Source organism: Argiope bruennichi, chromosome 8, assembly GCF_947563725.1.
Source record: "Argiope bruennichi chromosome 8, qqArgBrue1.1, whole genome shotgun sequence".
NCBI lineage: Eukaryota > Metazoa > Arthropoda > Arachnida > Araneae > Araneidae > Argiope > Argiope bruennichi.
In genome coordinates this window covers 111740004-111753852 of record NC_079158.1, presented here as the reverse complement: position 1 = coordinate 111753852, position 13849 = coordinate 111740004, and the positions used below count along the sequence as shown (strand labels likewise).

Sequence of the window (13849 nt, the reverse complement as noted above, 5' to 3'; positions counted from 1 at the left end):
TAAACTAACCATTTTCCTAAAAAAAAGAGGGAGAAAAAACATAAAAATAGGGAAACTTCGCTTTCTTTTGTTTCGAATAATTATTTTGATAGATGCTCATACCATTTCGCTTCCAAATAAATGTTCCTACCGCCCCCTATACTTTGATGATAATGATATAATAATAGATATAATTTAGTACAATTATTTTTGTCTAGCATTATATATATATATATATATATATATATACTCTTTTCGTGGTAAAATATCTCATTTCTAAAACATGCAGGCTTATAATTCCAGTTGGAAAAATGCTTTAATGAGGAGAAGAATAATTTATATTGTTTGAGTCAATAACAAACAATATAAATTATTGTTTGCTATTGACTCAAAACAAACATCAAAACTCATTTCTAAAAAACATTACGAATTCTAATTTTTTTTATATAGTTCCTCAGTCCCATCAGTCATATGAGAAAAAAACTGCCGATAATCCATAAAATATACTATAAAAATTCAATTGTTTTATGACTATAATTTACAAAGATAATTGCTTAATCTAAACAGGGGTCGTATATAAATTTAAGAAACAATTTGGAAAAACAACACAATGCTGAATAATTTCGATTTGCAAACGATCTCTCGCGGCCGCGAATTTAGCTGCAAAATTCGTCTAAAATACAGATTTTCGTTGATTTATAACTCGACCAGTTTTAGTCACAGAATAATAATATTTTTTGTTTAAAATGTTACAGTACAAGAATATACTACTAAATATAATTGATAGGAACTGCGAATTGTATAAAAAGTTAAATTAATATATAAAATATATTTTTCTTTATTTCTTCAAGCATTTCATCAATTGGAACGTTTGTCTACCTCTAACTGTTTAGAATTTAGCTATTAGGTCTCAATAAGAGTGATATATATATATATATATATATATATATATATATATATATATATATATATATATATATATATATATATATATATATATATATATAACTGTTACAAAAGAATATAGTATTATGTTTCAGTAAAAAACAACATGGAAATTTTTGGAAACATAATATTGAAACTAATGACCGTTAAAGGAATAACATTACGAATACGTTAAAAAAAAAACACCCAAATCCCAGGGAAATTACAAGTTTTTCCACATAGATTTCAAACATTGTTTGGTCATCATTTATTATCTACAAAATGGTATTTAAAAAATTTCTTAATTAATTAAGTACCCATCACTCACCTGATGACTGCATGATGATGACCTTGAGACAGACGTATTCCTCCATACAGAGAGCCATCCTTCGGAAGTTATCTGCGAGACGAGCTAGCCTCTCCACTAGAGGAGCTGCTTCTTCTAGTTCTTCGATACCCACAGGTTCACCCACCATGATGGTGAGACATTCTTTTAGGGAACACAAGGCGGCCGATACCGACGCCTGCACGTTGATGGAAGGGGCGCCCCGGATCGCCAGGAAGGCACACGTCGTCAGCACCAGGAGTTCGTGCCACTTATGTGTTAACAGCTGTAAAGGCAAGGAACATCAAGCCCATAAGCGGCAATTATATAACGATGATAACTTCCTTTAAGAAATTAATTATTCATAGAATTAGCTAAAAAGTGATCCTGAGATTATGTTGAAATTAAAATATCTTGGGTTATCTTTGGGTAACAAATACTGTTATCAAATCTAAATCATAAAAAAATTAAAATCTGAGAAAAGAAATTCAAGTGACGAATACACAGGTGAAGAGGAAATTAAGCACTTTTGTTCTAACAATATACGGTAAAGCTTCGATCTTTCCAAGTGGTTTTATTTGTAAAAAATTTAAAAAACTGCACTGTATGAAGAGAGTTATAAAGATTTATCTGCTTCATTTAAAAATAGATAAGATTAGTAGAGCAGCATATATTTCCCATTCACTTAAAAACAAATAATCTAAAATAATAAACTTTAAAAAAATTGCTGAATTGATATCCAACTGATATCCAGCTGGAGAAAATTAAAACATTATTTAGTGCATATTAATATCTTTACAAATTGTAATATCGTTTCCACGTGCAATTAATCTCCTGGTTCTCGATAAGACAAAAATATAGTAGTTTTTCTATCAAAAGCCAAGATCCGTAGATCCAGCAGAAAATTCCATACCCTGCTACGGAGACTATATAAATTGAAGTAAATACATGAGTGTCATTCGTTCTTTGAAGTATTATTATAGAGCAAACCTCATGGAGTTGAACTCTGAGGGTTGTTGAGCTATTACTGCTGTTTAATAACGGTTTACTGTTTGCTTACGTTTTGTTGATTTCTACTAGAGTTGTCTTGCATACATTTCGGCTGTGTTTTATGCCTATTTCCAGTTCCAGTTTTCTAGTAAAACAAAATTCTTAACGTACATTTACCGGACAATTTTCGTAACAATATGTTGCTTTTATAAGGATATTTCTATTAAATATAAAAGAATTAATATTATAAAATTTTATTTTTGAAATATCATACAATTTTATTTTTTCACCTAGTTTTGTATTCACGCAACAGGATTTCAAATAGCGGAAGATAAGACCTTATTAATCAAACTATAAACAGCTACTCCGACCCGTCCTAAGAAACACGGAAACATTGATTGATCGGAATGCCGAGGCAGAATAGGAGGGAATTATAGTAGGCGCCATCACCGACCACGGTACAACCCCTCCTGTAGGAAATATGTTCCGTCATGACTTCACACAGAAACAAAACAAAAACAACAACAACAAAAAAACTATCAGACGAAAGCTTCTCATTCTCACTATACTTTATTTCACCCTAACTTGGCAGTATTGTAAAAGGCAGAAAATGTGACGCTCCGCGTTGGGAAAGAGTTCCCCATCCATTTTGACATTAAAATAGCTAAAATGCGCAGAAATTTATCAAATAATATCATGAATTACAGAAATCCTTTTTTTTATCAGTATGTATTTAAAATTGTTCTCAAGTTAGAAGTGCTTATCTGTTAAGTATTTTGTAAATAAAGCGAAGGAATAAAACGAAACGATTGATATGAATTCCTCTGTGGCTAGTACTGGTCTTCAAGGTCAAATATTTAGCGCGTTTTTCTTGTAAGTTTCCACCAACTTTGCATCATTCAGTTCGCAACCGTTTTTATAACTCGTATTTTTTTATTCTCGCTTTTTTACCAGCTGATATTTTTGAAGCTGTTAATTACATTAGCAGTTATTAGTTTTGATTGTTGAATAATTATTCAATTCTTCATTTCTATTCACTTCTAAAATGTCTGAAAAAGTATTATCACCGACTGCACTGTACAGACCTTCAAGATGAGTGAAACCAACAAAAACTGCAGCACGCAGAAACATGTTAAATGTTTATTCTCGACTCAGAGAACAAAACCCTCAAGATTCTATCAATCAAATCGTCGATAAAATTTCGCATCTTACAGGTGTTTCGCAAAGAACAGTTTTTTGTTTGAAAAAAGAAATAAAGGCATCCAGTCCTTTAAGAACCCATGGAAGGAAACGGCCAGGCTCCCTAGGTAAACATTCAAGTCTTGTAAAATATGATGATTTTACATTATCCTGTATTTGACGAAATAACCATACATTTTTTTTGGAGCAATGAAATCCCAACATTAGATAAAAAGTTTTAAAAGATGTGAACGATGATACAGATACATCAAGATGTTCTACGTTTCTTTTCGAAAAATATTAGCCGAGCTATGCTTTACAGAAAATTGAAAGATTTGGGGTTTTCTTTTGAAAAAAGATGAAACGAAATGAAATAACTGTAATGATTTATTAAAATAATGTATTAATAATATTGAACAAAATAATGAAAATAAAGAAAAAAATTAATTATCTGATTTAAAATGATAATAAATATTTACTATTTGGCGAAAAATTTGCGAGATAAAGTTTCGCCAACAATCTGCATTTCTAGCAACTTTGTAGTTTAAAGTAACCCAGTTCCCCTGACAACGACTGTGATTCGGCATGAATAGAATATACTCTACAGCCAAGTGAAGGTGTGAACAGAGTATAAGCATCATACCGAGAGTTTCTCCTTCCCATATGTGAGGGATATCTGACCAACTATCATATCGGTAGATTCTCCTTCCCATATACTATGTGGGATACCTTATCAACCGTCATACCGGAAGCCTCTCCTTCCCATATATGAGGAATACCTTAGCAACCATCATACAGGTAGCTTCTTATTCTCATGTATGAGGGATACCCTGTAGGATATCCCTCATGGTATTAATCAACAATTAGATAGATGATAGTCGTCAATAAGATAAAATATCTTATTGACGACTATTAACCTAAATCAACGAGGGTTGTTTTCATGCTTCTTTGCATTGATTGTGATGAATGCTCACCTGCGTGTGTATGGCGACCGGCAGTTCGTTGTAGAAAGGCAATCTCTTGGTCCACTGCACTAGTTTGAAGACGATGTTGTCCCCGATATGGCAGAGCTTATCGTTCAGTTCCAGCTTACACTGTAGCAGCTCTTTTGCATTCTTCAGCTTCGCCACCTCCTCGAAGGCGTCGCACTCAACCAGCGGCCGGATCATGGCGATCGCTTGCTCTGGGGTCATCCGGCTCGAGGACGTGGTGACGCTGTTCTTGTCCGTTCGATGCCGGAGATGTGACACGTCGGCCGGACTGGTGAGGGCGGCCTTCAGTATCTGGCCGTTGGACCAGTCCGTCGATTGGCTGAAGCGAGGGCTTGTTGGTGTGGTGGGCGTGGTCTGTGGTGGCTGCTGTTGCTGCTGCTCTTGGGTGAGGTGGCCGTTCTTCTGGCCACGCCGATGCTTTTTGTATTTCACCTAAGAACGGAAAAATTAACTGCCTTAAATGAGGTTATTAAAAAGTCGTAACAACATAAACATTTTAACCAGAGGTGGGTTTTCATGTTAGGGCTGGATACAACTGTTTTGCGCCTTGAGTTCCTAAGAGCCATAAAATATACTTGATGTACATCGCTGATGGCGAATTTATGACATTGGGTGGGAAGGGTTCAATGGAAAATCCTGTTTTATTACTATATATTATCAAAATCTGCCTTTGCTCTAATTCACCCTCCAAAGAGGCTGATTTATTAAATCTAATATGGAGAAATAATAGAAAGAATAGATAATGCTTTAAAAACTTTTACGAAATAGCATTTGAACTCCACTACCACTTTTTAATAAGATTATTTGGAAGCTTATCGTATATCCATAGAGTTTAACTACATTCCAAACCTTAAAAGATAAAATACATATAGAATATGTATAATTCTTACATGTGAAGTATGATTTTAAAACATAAACAGCTACATTTGTTCAGTTTCTAATTTTGTATTTTTAAACAAATCACTAAAGTTTTAATAGATCAATGCATATTTACAGTATTTGATTAATATAGCTCTCTTCAATTACATTCATTACTACAGCAAGGATAAATTAAATTGTATTTTTTACAAAATGGTTCTTTTTTAAGATTTTGAGATTTTGTCTCTCTCTGGAAAGAAGAGATATGTATTTTATTTAAAAAAATTGTATTTCTTTAGTCTCATAGGTTAAATACAATCTTCAAATTTAAATCAACTGATTCATTTGTAATAGCAATATTTGCTTTAAAAAAAAATAACAAAATTTTTTTTGTAAATTTTTTATGCACAAATGATATTAACTAGAAGAGTTATTAATTACACACTAAGGAATTTTAAATTCGTTAATTTTATTATATAAGCCTCTTCCAAAATTATTTATTTAAAGCAATATTTTGATAAGAATAATATTTCATGAAAATGTTTATTAAAATCATATGCAGAATATTTAAAAGCAAGATATCAGTGTTAAATTTGTCCCAGCTTTCCGATGTATAGATTAGATTTAGTTATTTCTCATCAATACAATTACACTAAATAATTTTAATATATAATATTATCCGATTTTTACACTTTTCTGTCGTTTACAACATTTTCTTTTTATTTTCTCAGATTTTGTACGTTTACAAAAATCTTAAAAGTTTATATTCATGATATTTTAAACTGTCCCCCGATTATACCACGCCAGACAGTTCGAACGGGGAATAAAAAATGGAAATAAAAAAGCATAACAATCAACTAAAAACACTTCGAATAACCGTAAAATTATTTGCAGGAGGAAGATAAAAATAATTTCGATAAGACGAATGGAAAACATAAGGAATAAGAGATACAAGCAGAAATCAGTTTGGGAAAATATATTGTGTTCTGCAATCGTACTTTTCAGCTGAAGTATATGTTTGCAAATACAATACTAAGTACTGAAATTTGGTTGTTTCACAGAAAACAGTATTGCATCATGGCATTAAAGAGAATATGCATTTATTATATCTTAGATAATTCTATATCGATTCCCTAAATAACAACCAAATAAAAAGAATATATTACATACTCTTTTTAACTAAAACTATAGTTTTATAGTTTACAGTTGCAAAGCGGAATTAGAAAGGTAGTATCAACATTTGATATTTTTGTAGTGTGCGATCTGTTGATCTTTTTATTTCTTAGATGGCGCCACAGACGATTTAATCTATTTCAGAAATTTCTTGCATTTAATTTGATGGCGAAATTACAAGGTTCTTGTTTCCGCAATTATCGATGCCGTAAGATGATCGATGCCCGTTTTAAGGTTTAAAAAATTCGGTTCGATATCTGTTTAGATGCTACAGATATCATGAGTTCAATTGTACTTCTCCGTCTCAAAAACCGCAGCAACCGGGAGAAAAATCTAGTTTAGTGTCTTTGCTAACAAATTGAATGTAAGAAACTTGTGAACATGTAAAAATTTATGAAGTGCATTGATTGAAAATTGAGTTCGCAGTGCTCAACAACGCCATCTAAGAAATGACTTATGAACTATAACTGTAAATCCTCAATTGGGAGAATAACGAATTAATTTGCCTTGGATATTTAATTGGAGTACAAAAAATAAAAACGAAGTGATTTATAATATTAATGATACGCAATTCCTTCGTTCTTACTGAACATTTTTATCGATGTATTTCATGTCATATATTTCCTCTGACCCGTTGAAAAGTGTGTTAATATTGAAAAGGCTCGCGTCCATTTGGAGGAAAAGGAAATTACAATAAAAGTTAGATATAAAAAAAGTTATATTTACAATCCCTTCAGAAATAATGCATGTGATATTTTGTAATTTCCAAACATGATAAAATAAGGAGGTAACATATTATAAAATGTATTACATATTGTGGTTTATTACACTTTTTTATTACATATTATAAAATTTAAATTAAAAAGAAACCATCTTTTAAATCACACAGGAAGTTTCATTATATTAATACATTTGTATTAAAATTACATGCGAGCCTGAATATTTTACAATATAAATACTTATTTCAGAGCAAACAAAATAATCAATGTGAAAGTCGGTAATGATATCTCATAATCTAGTTTAAATCCTAATTAATTTCCTATTTTCTACTTAATTTAGCCTATATTAACTTAATTTTAAAATATTCTTTTATTTTCTGATCCAATTCCATCTTTTTATTTAATTATTTTTAACACACGTTCTAGAAAACTGACGATTTGAGCATTTTCTCGCTCTCCGAAATGAAAGGATAAAAATACCTAATGCTTATAACATTCTTTTTAAAATACTTAAGATTCCCTTTCCTAAGTCTACACGTGTAAAAGAAATCCCTAACAAAATCTTATAGTAAAATCACTGAAGGAATAATTTTCGGTCTCTTTTGGTCTTGTGTCGCGATGTAGATGCATATGTATCGAGATAGACGCATCTTTTATGATCTTTTGTTTCTTGTACAAATCATGCCTCCGGAGATGAAATAAAGTGAAGTTAAAATGTCAAAAGTTTCTTTCCAATTCCTCCACGGCACTGCTAAAATATCTTTATAAGTATATATTTGGAATGGCATGGGTGGGTGTATGAAAATTAAAATTTTAAAATAATGTATTATTTGAAATTTATAAAACAATTTTTATAAGTTTATAATTTACTAAAAAATCTTTACCTTATAGAGATTATAAACAGCTCCTGAATTTCTTCCTCCTGGCATTCTATCTTCCCTCACAGCTGCAAAAAAGATACTTTAGTTGTTTTTTTAAAAAAAATTATCGGTATTTAATATCCAAAATAAATTAATAAGAAGTATGTAGCAATAAGTACTTTTTTATTTATTAAAAAATTGCTATAAATAAATTAACAGTATTTTGGGCACACTTAAATTTCTGCAATACACGAATTGAATAAGGAATTTTTTAGAAAGATCTTACTAGTTTTAAAATACAGTGGAATTCCAATTATTCAATTAGAATGGGCTATGTGGATACAAGGAAATCTGGATGGCTGGACAAAGTTTCGAAATTACTTAATAAGGCATAAAAAAGAACTTAAGGCATAGAAAAGGGCTTTGATTAATTAAATAAAATAAAATAAATACATTTGAAATCTGCCAATTTAGCTAAAATTTATAAGAAAAAGAAACCACATTTTAAATCATGCAGGAAGTTTTCATTACACATACATATTTGTATTAAAATTTTTCAAAGTTTCGAACAAGTTTCTTTTAACAAAGTTTCGAAATTACTTAATAAGGCATAAAAAAGAACTTAAGGCATAGAAAAGGGCTTTGATTAATTAAATAAAATAAAATAAATACATTTGAAATCTGCCAATTTAGCTAAAATTTATAAGAAAAAGAAACCACATTTTAAGTCACGCAGGAAATTTTCATTACACATACATATTTGTATTAAAATTTCACATGAAAGTAGAATATGCATGCATCCTATTTCAATTATTAAAAATAATTTCCTTCAGTTATTTAGTTAGGAGGGGCAATGACTTTTCAAAATTCCCCTCATGATATTTTTCGTTTATTTTTTTTTCTTTCAAAATCAATTCAGGTAATTAGAGTTCTGATTATAATTTGCAAGAAATATTTTAAACAAAGCTAATAGATTCATATCATTTAAAAAATTTATTTCATACATTTTTAATTACATATACTAGATAAGGAATCTATTCACAGAAGTTCATTGTAAAAAAAAGAAATTCTATTAGCAAGATGAAAATTACATTCATGATATTCTATGAAGTTCCAAAATTTGTAATATAGATGGCAGCACCACAAACTGTTTACATTTCTTCGTAAAACATAATTAGAAAGGCAGTTAAATTTTGACATACTTCTAATTAAATCAATAATAAATATTTCAGCGTTTATAAAAGATGGCAGGCATGCTTTGAATTAGTTTGACAACTACAGTTTAAAAATGTGATGTTTTCAAATTTTTAATTAATTTTTTTTTTGTAGATAACGTTTAAAACAATATTGAAAATCTATATCTACTGAATCTACCTACTGAAAATCTATGAAAAGGTATCGTCGGATACATTTATGAAAAGTTTTCATATCAGATATCATAATGGTGCAAAGTGAGAAACAGTTTACTAAAATATTAGATGCTATCCATTCGGAGAGCTCTCCTTACCTGCCAGCACCATGCCTTGCCTCACGCATTTCTGGAATCGACAGTACTGACATCGGTTTCTCTGCGCCTTAGTCACCTCGCAGTTACCGTCCGCCACGCAAGTGTACACGCGCTTGTTCTGCACCGTCCTCTTGAAGAAACCTTTGCAACTGAAGACACAAAATATTAAAAAAATGAAGTTATACATTTTTTTTCTTTATATATATATGCAATGATATCTCTTAATTTAATTTAAATCTTACTTTTTAAAATTTTAAATTAATCCATGTTACTTCATTGTAAAATTTTCTCTTCTTTCTTAATCTAAATATCACTTTTTTTAATTTAATTATTTCTAACATGCACTCTAAAAAATAGCTGATTTGATTTCTTTGTTTTCCACTGGAAGAGCGAAGAGATAAAAATCCCTAACGGCTACGGCATTCTTTCAAAGATACCCAAGAATCCCTTTCCTAAGTCGGCACGTGTTAGAGAAATCCCTAACAAAATTTCTTTGTTAGAAAAATCACTAAGAAAAAAAATTATGTTATTGTGCTCTTGTTTTCTGATAAAAGAACTTTTTTTACAGCTATGCTTAATTGAACATTTAGCTAGCAGAGCAGCAAAATGTTATTAGAAATGCTCTGGAGATGTTTCTCATTTTCACTAAAAATTTCATTCAGTCATTGGGAAAAAAAGTATAACTCAAGAAATAGGCTTCAGGAAAAGACTTTCGAGTACAAAAATAAACTTAACCGTCTAGATGTGTATTTGTTATGACTTGCTTACAAAAATACTCAAAAAAATTACTTTCTTAATGATATCAATTCCATTTCCTTAAGATTTTTTTCTCTAAATTGTAATAATATTTTTTTTAAATTCAATTTGAAACAAAATCTATAAATAGTACGGAACATAATATATACATAGTTTCTATAATGCATTCATTTGCAAGCATTTAATTTCTTAGTAGGATTTTGACTTCCGCTTACAATATATATACTTTCACATACTTTTTATATATACTTTTATAATAATAATATATTTAATACTTAATATATATATACAAAATTTTATAATATATACTCTCTCTATATATATACTTTTTACTACTCTATATATACTTAAGAAGATTTAACAGAATTCACATTTTTTTATTGTATCAAATAACACGATGAAATTTATAAAAAAGAATGCTTTAAATAATAAACTAGCTAATTCGTTATTAATCTGGCGAAAAAGCTGGTCGCCAAAGGTGGCTACTTTAAAGAAACATTTTCAGTCAAATCTTCACACACAACATAATGAGAAATTATAACAGATAAAACAGATTATAGCTGCTCTTGTAACACAAACCATAACTGATTATGATGACGTCAGAGGCAACACCCTCTGATGCTTGGATACACATTGGCTCAATTCAGATCTAGCGATGGATGGCATGTACTGCATGCTTTGACCCATAATCTTATATATATCTTAAAATTATTTTAAACTTATACATGTAAATTGTCTGTGTGTAACATAATCTGTAAATAAACAACTTTTACACTTATTCGGACTTCTGAGTCTCTTAACGATCTCACAAGATATAATTAGTCAATAAATAAAATATTTCTTTTAAATAATGATAATTTTTTATCTCACCCTTCGCAGGTGATGATGCCGTAGTGAAGCCCTGTGGCCCTGTCCTCGCAGATCATGCAGACCATGGGTTGGCCATCGTCTTCGCGGGGTCCGCTCTCTCGGGACGTGGATGCGACACACAGATTGAGGGCCTGAGTGTCCGGGACGACCTCGGAGGGCCACGTCTGGATGGAGGATTCCTCGTCCGTGCTCTCGAAGCTCGACTTGGAACAGGTGGGCCGGATGGAAGAAGGGAACGGTTGGCGGTAGATGGAAGGCAAGGCTTGTGCGGGCTGCAAACGACAAAGTTTTTTGTAATGAAATTCATGAATAATGATTATTATGAGTTATAAATGACACGTGTACATCTATGTATACGTTTATAATAAGTTAAAGACGCAAATAGTTTGAATGGGTGAAATTCATAACTAAACATTAGAAATGTATATCTGTATCATATTTTGACCTCGATCCGCCAAAAGACTGGCTGCCTACTGGTCTATTTTCTTGTCGCATATGAATGCACAATAACTCAATAAAACAACTTTGATAAATGACATTTGGTATGGAAACCAATCGCAAAAAAGCGCTGAAAACATCCATATACAGTTTTTTTTTACAATAATATGAGGCATAAACTGGCTACAATGTTACAGAAATCATTCTGTAGATGTGAAAGAAGTCTGCAAAAAATGCAGAAAGTATAAAGTCGATTTATTCCACTATAAAACACGATGTAACAAAATGCAATCGAAACGTAGATAAGGAACAACATTTTTAGATATTCGCAACACCAGTAGATGAAAAAAATTTTTGATTCGAAAACCGAAATAATGCTCAGAGTGCACTGCTAGACAGCTGGCTCCGCGATCAATAGTTCACAAAGAGAATTAATTTCTTTTGTTATCACTTTAAACCTTTTAGTTTCCTAACAGAGTATGGCATATTTCTAGATTTTGGTTCCTATTAAAGACAGCACCATAATTCTCGCAATGTTAAAATCTTCGTTCTTGTCGCACAGTCACAAAATTCATCATAAAATCATCAGATAGTCATCGAGGTCGAACGAAATCGAGCTCTGCTAAGATTATCTGTAAATCTCTCTGTTCGATGATGAGATAGATATTGCAGGAAAGCAATACCGCAGATTAGTAACAATGTTGTATTCGTGTATGAGAAGGTAATAAAGTAAAGGAATAAAGAGGGAATTATTTTGACTAATAATGAATTTTAACACCAAAGATAACCAACTTATAATCTATTCTAAAGAACAGGCGTCTTCATGCTGAATCATGCTTTTAAAAAGTCTGAAGTTTTTATATTTGGAGAATAGCTTTAAAAAAATCTTTTGTATTTAAAGATAGAGAGAATATTATTTTTAAAGAGATAGAGAGAATATTATTTTTCTCTATATATATCTAGTAACTGTTCCAGGAGAATACACAAAGTAAAGAAAATAAAATGGATGTTTTACAAAAAAAAAAAAAAAAAAAAAAAACTTGTCAAACTATTTTTTAAATTTAAAATTAATATGAAATGATGTATATTTTATAAATAGATGGTGTAATGATTTTTAGAAAATTCTAGAAGTTTCGAATTATTTATCGTTATCTTTACGATCTTCAAGAAATCTAACATTTTTCATTTTATAAAGCGAAATTCGAAAAAACAATATAAATATATATTTAAACAGAAGTACTCTAAATTATCTAAGGTTCGTACTGACTTGAAAACTTAATATCGAAACAACCCATTGAAGGAAGTTTCTAAAGTATCTGATATGAAATCTCTTCAGAAAGTTGGATCCCTGCAAAAGTCGTCTTCCCAAAATTTTCTCGCTTATTATCTAATAAACTTGTCAGGCCACAGAACGCCTTTCATTGTATTAGCATAAAATAGCTACAAAATATGAACTTTTGGCGTGAATTTAGCATTTCTACTGAATCTATCGTGTCATCCTTGGCGAGTTTTTTTGCGATTAATCCCTGGCATGCGTCTAATAGCATCCGAAAATGGAATTTCTCTTTTAGACTTGTTTTTCCCAACAGACTAAAACAAAAATTTGACAAAAATTATACTTGTAATCACAAAATCCTATATCAAATTTGATATATTTCATTCAATGCGTTTTTGAATTCAAGCGTTTGCATGTTTCTGAAAGTACAAACAGAGAGACAGTCAACTCATTGTTGTTTTTGTTTTAAACCTTGACAGATGTTTGACTATAAGGGGCAGTTTCAGACTAATAACATCGTTTCACCAATTTAATGCTCAAGCATTAAATCAGAGTATAGCTCAATAAAAATGTTTTACTAAGAATCATTTTCCCTATCGTTTAAACAACATAAAAACATCGTTCACTCCATCATTAAACTTTTGCGATGTATATCAACTTAATTCACAATTTTGTGAGCAAGTGAAACGAATTTTGATCAAAATTATTCGTTTTCATTTAGAAGATAATTAGTCTTCTGAAAAATGTGCGTTGGAAATCAATGTCATATGTTAGAGAAACCTATATAATCTTTGTTTCAATCGACTGGGGAGAACGTGTCTAAAGCGACTATTAACTTAACGTATCTAAGCGACAAGTGACTATTCACTGCATGTCAGAGATTAATCGCCAAAAAACTCGCCAAGGATAATACGACAGATTCAGTAAAAGTGCTAAATTCATGCCAAACGTTAGTATTGCGGAACTTTTGCACTTCAATGGCATGAAAGATATTTTCTGGCGC

General features: G+C 30.9%; 1 protein-coding gene across 5 annotated transcripts in view; it reads right to left on the bottom strand.

Moving 5' to 3' along the window:
* The window catches only part of LOC129981312 (hormone receptor 4-like), a 270236-nt gene that overhangs the window by 8869 nt on the left and 247518 nt on the right, over positions 1–13849 (bottom strand). For all 5 annotated transcript variants that reach the window (XM_056092099.1, XM_056092100.1, XM_056092101.1 and 2 more), the window contains exons 4-8: positions 11133–11404; positions 9507–9655; positions 8024–8085; positions 4372–4821; positions 1232–1514 (exon numbers count right to left, since the gene is read on the bottom strand). In XM_056092099.1, the coding sequence (XP_055948074.1) occupies positions 1232–1514; positions 4372–4821; positions 8024–8085; positions 9507–9655; positions 11133–11404 (1216 nt within the window). The remainder of the gene's footprint in view (positions 1–1231; positions 1515–4371; positions 4822–8023; positions 8086–9506; positions 9656–11132; positions 11405–13849) is intronic.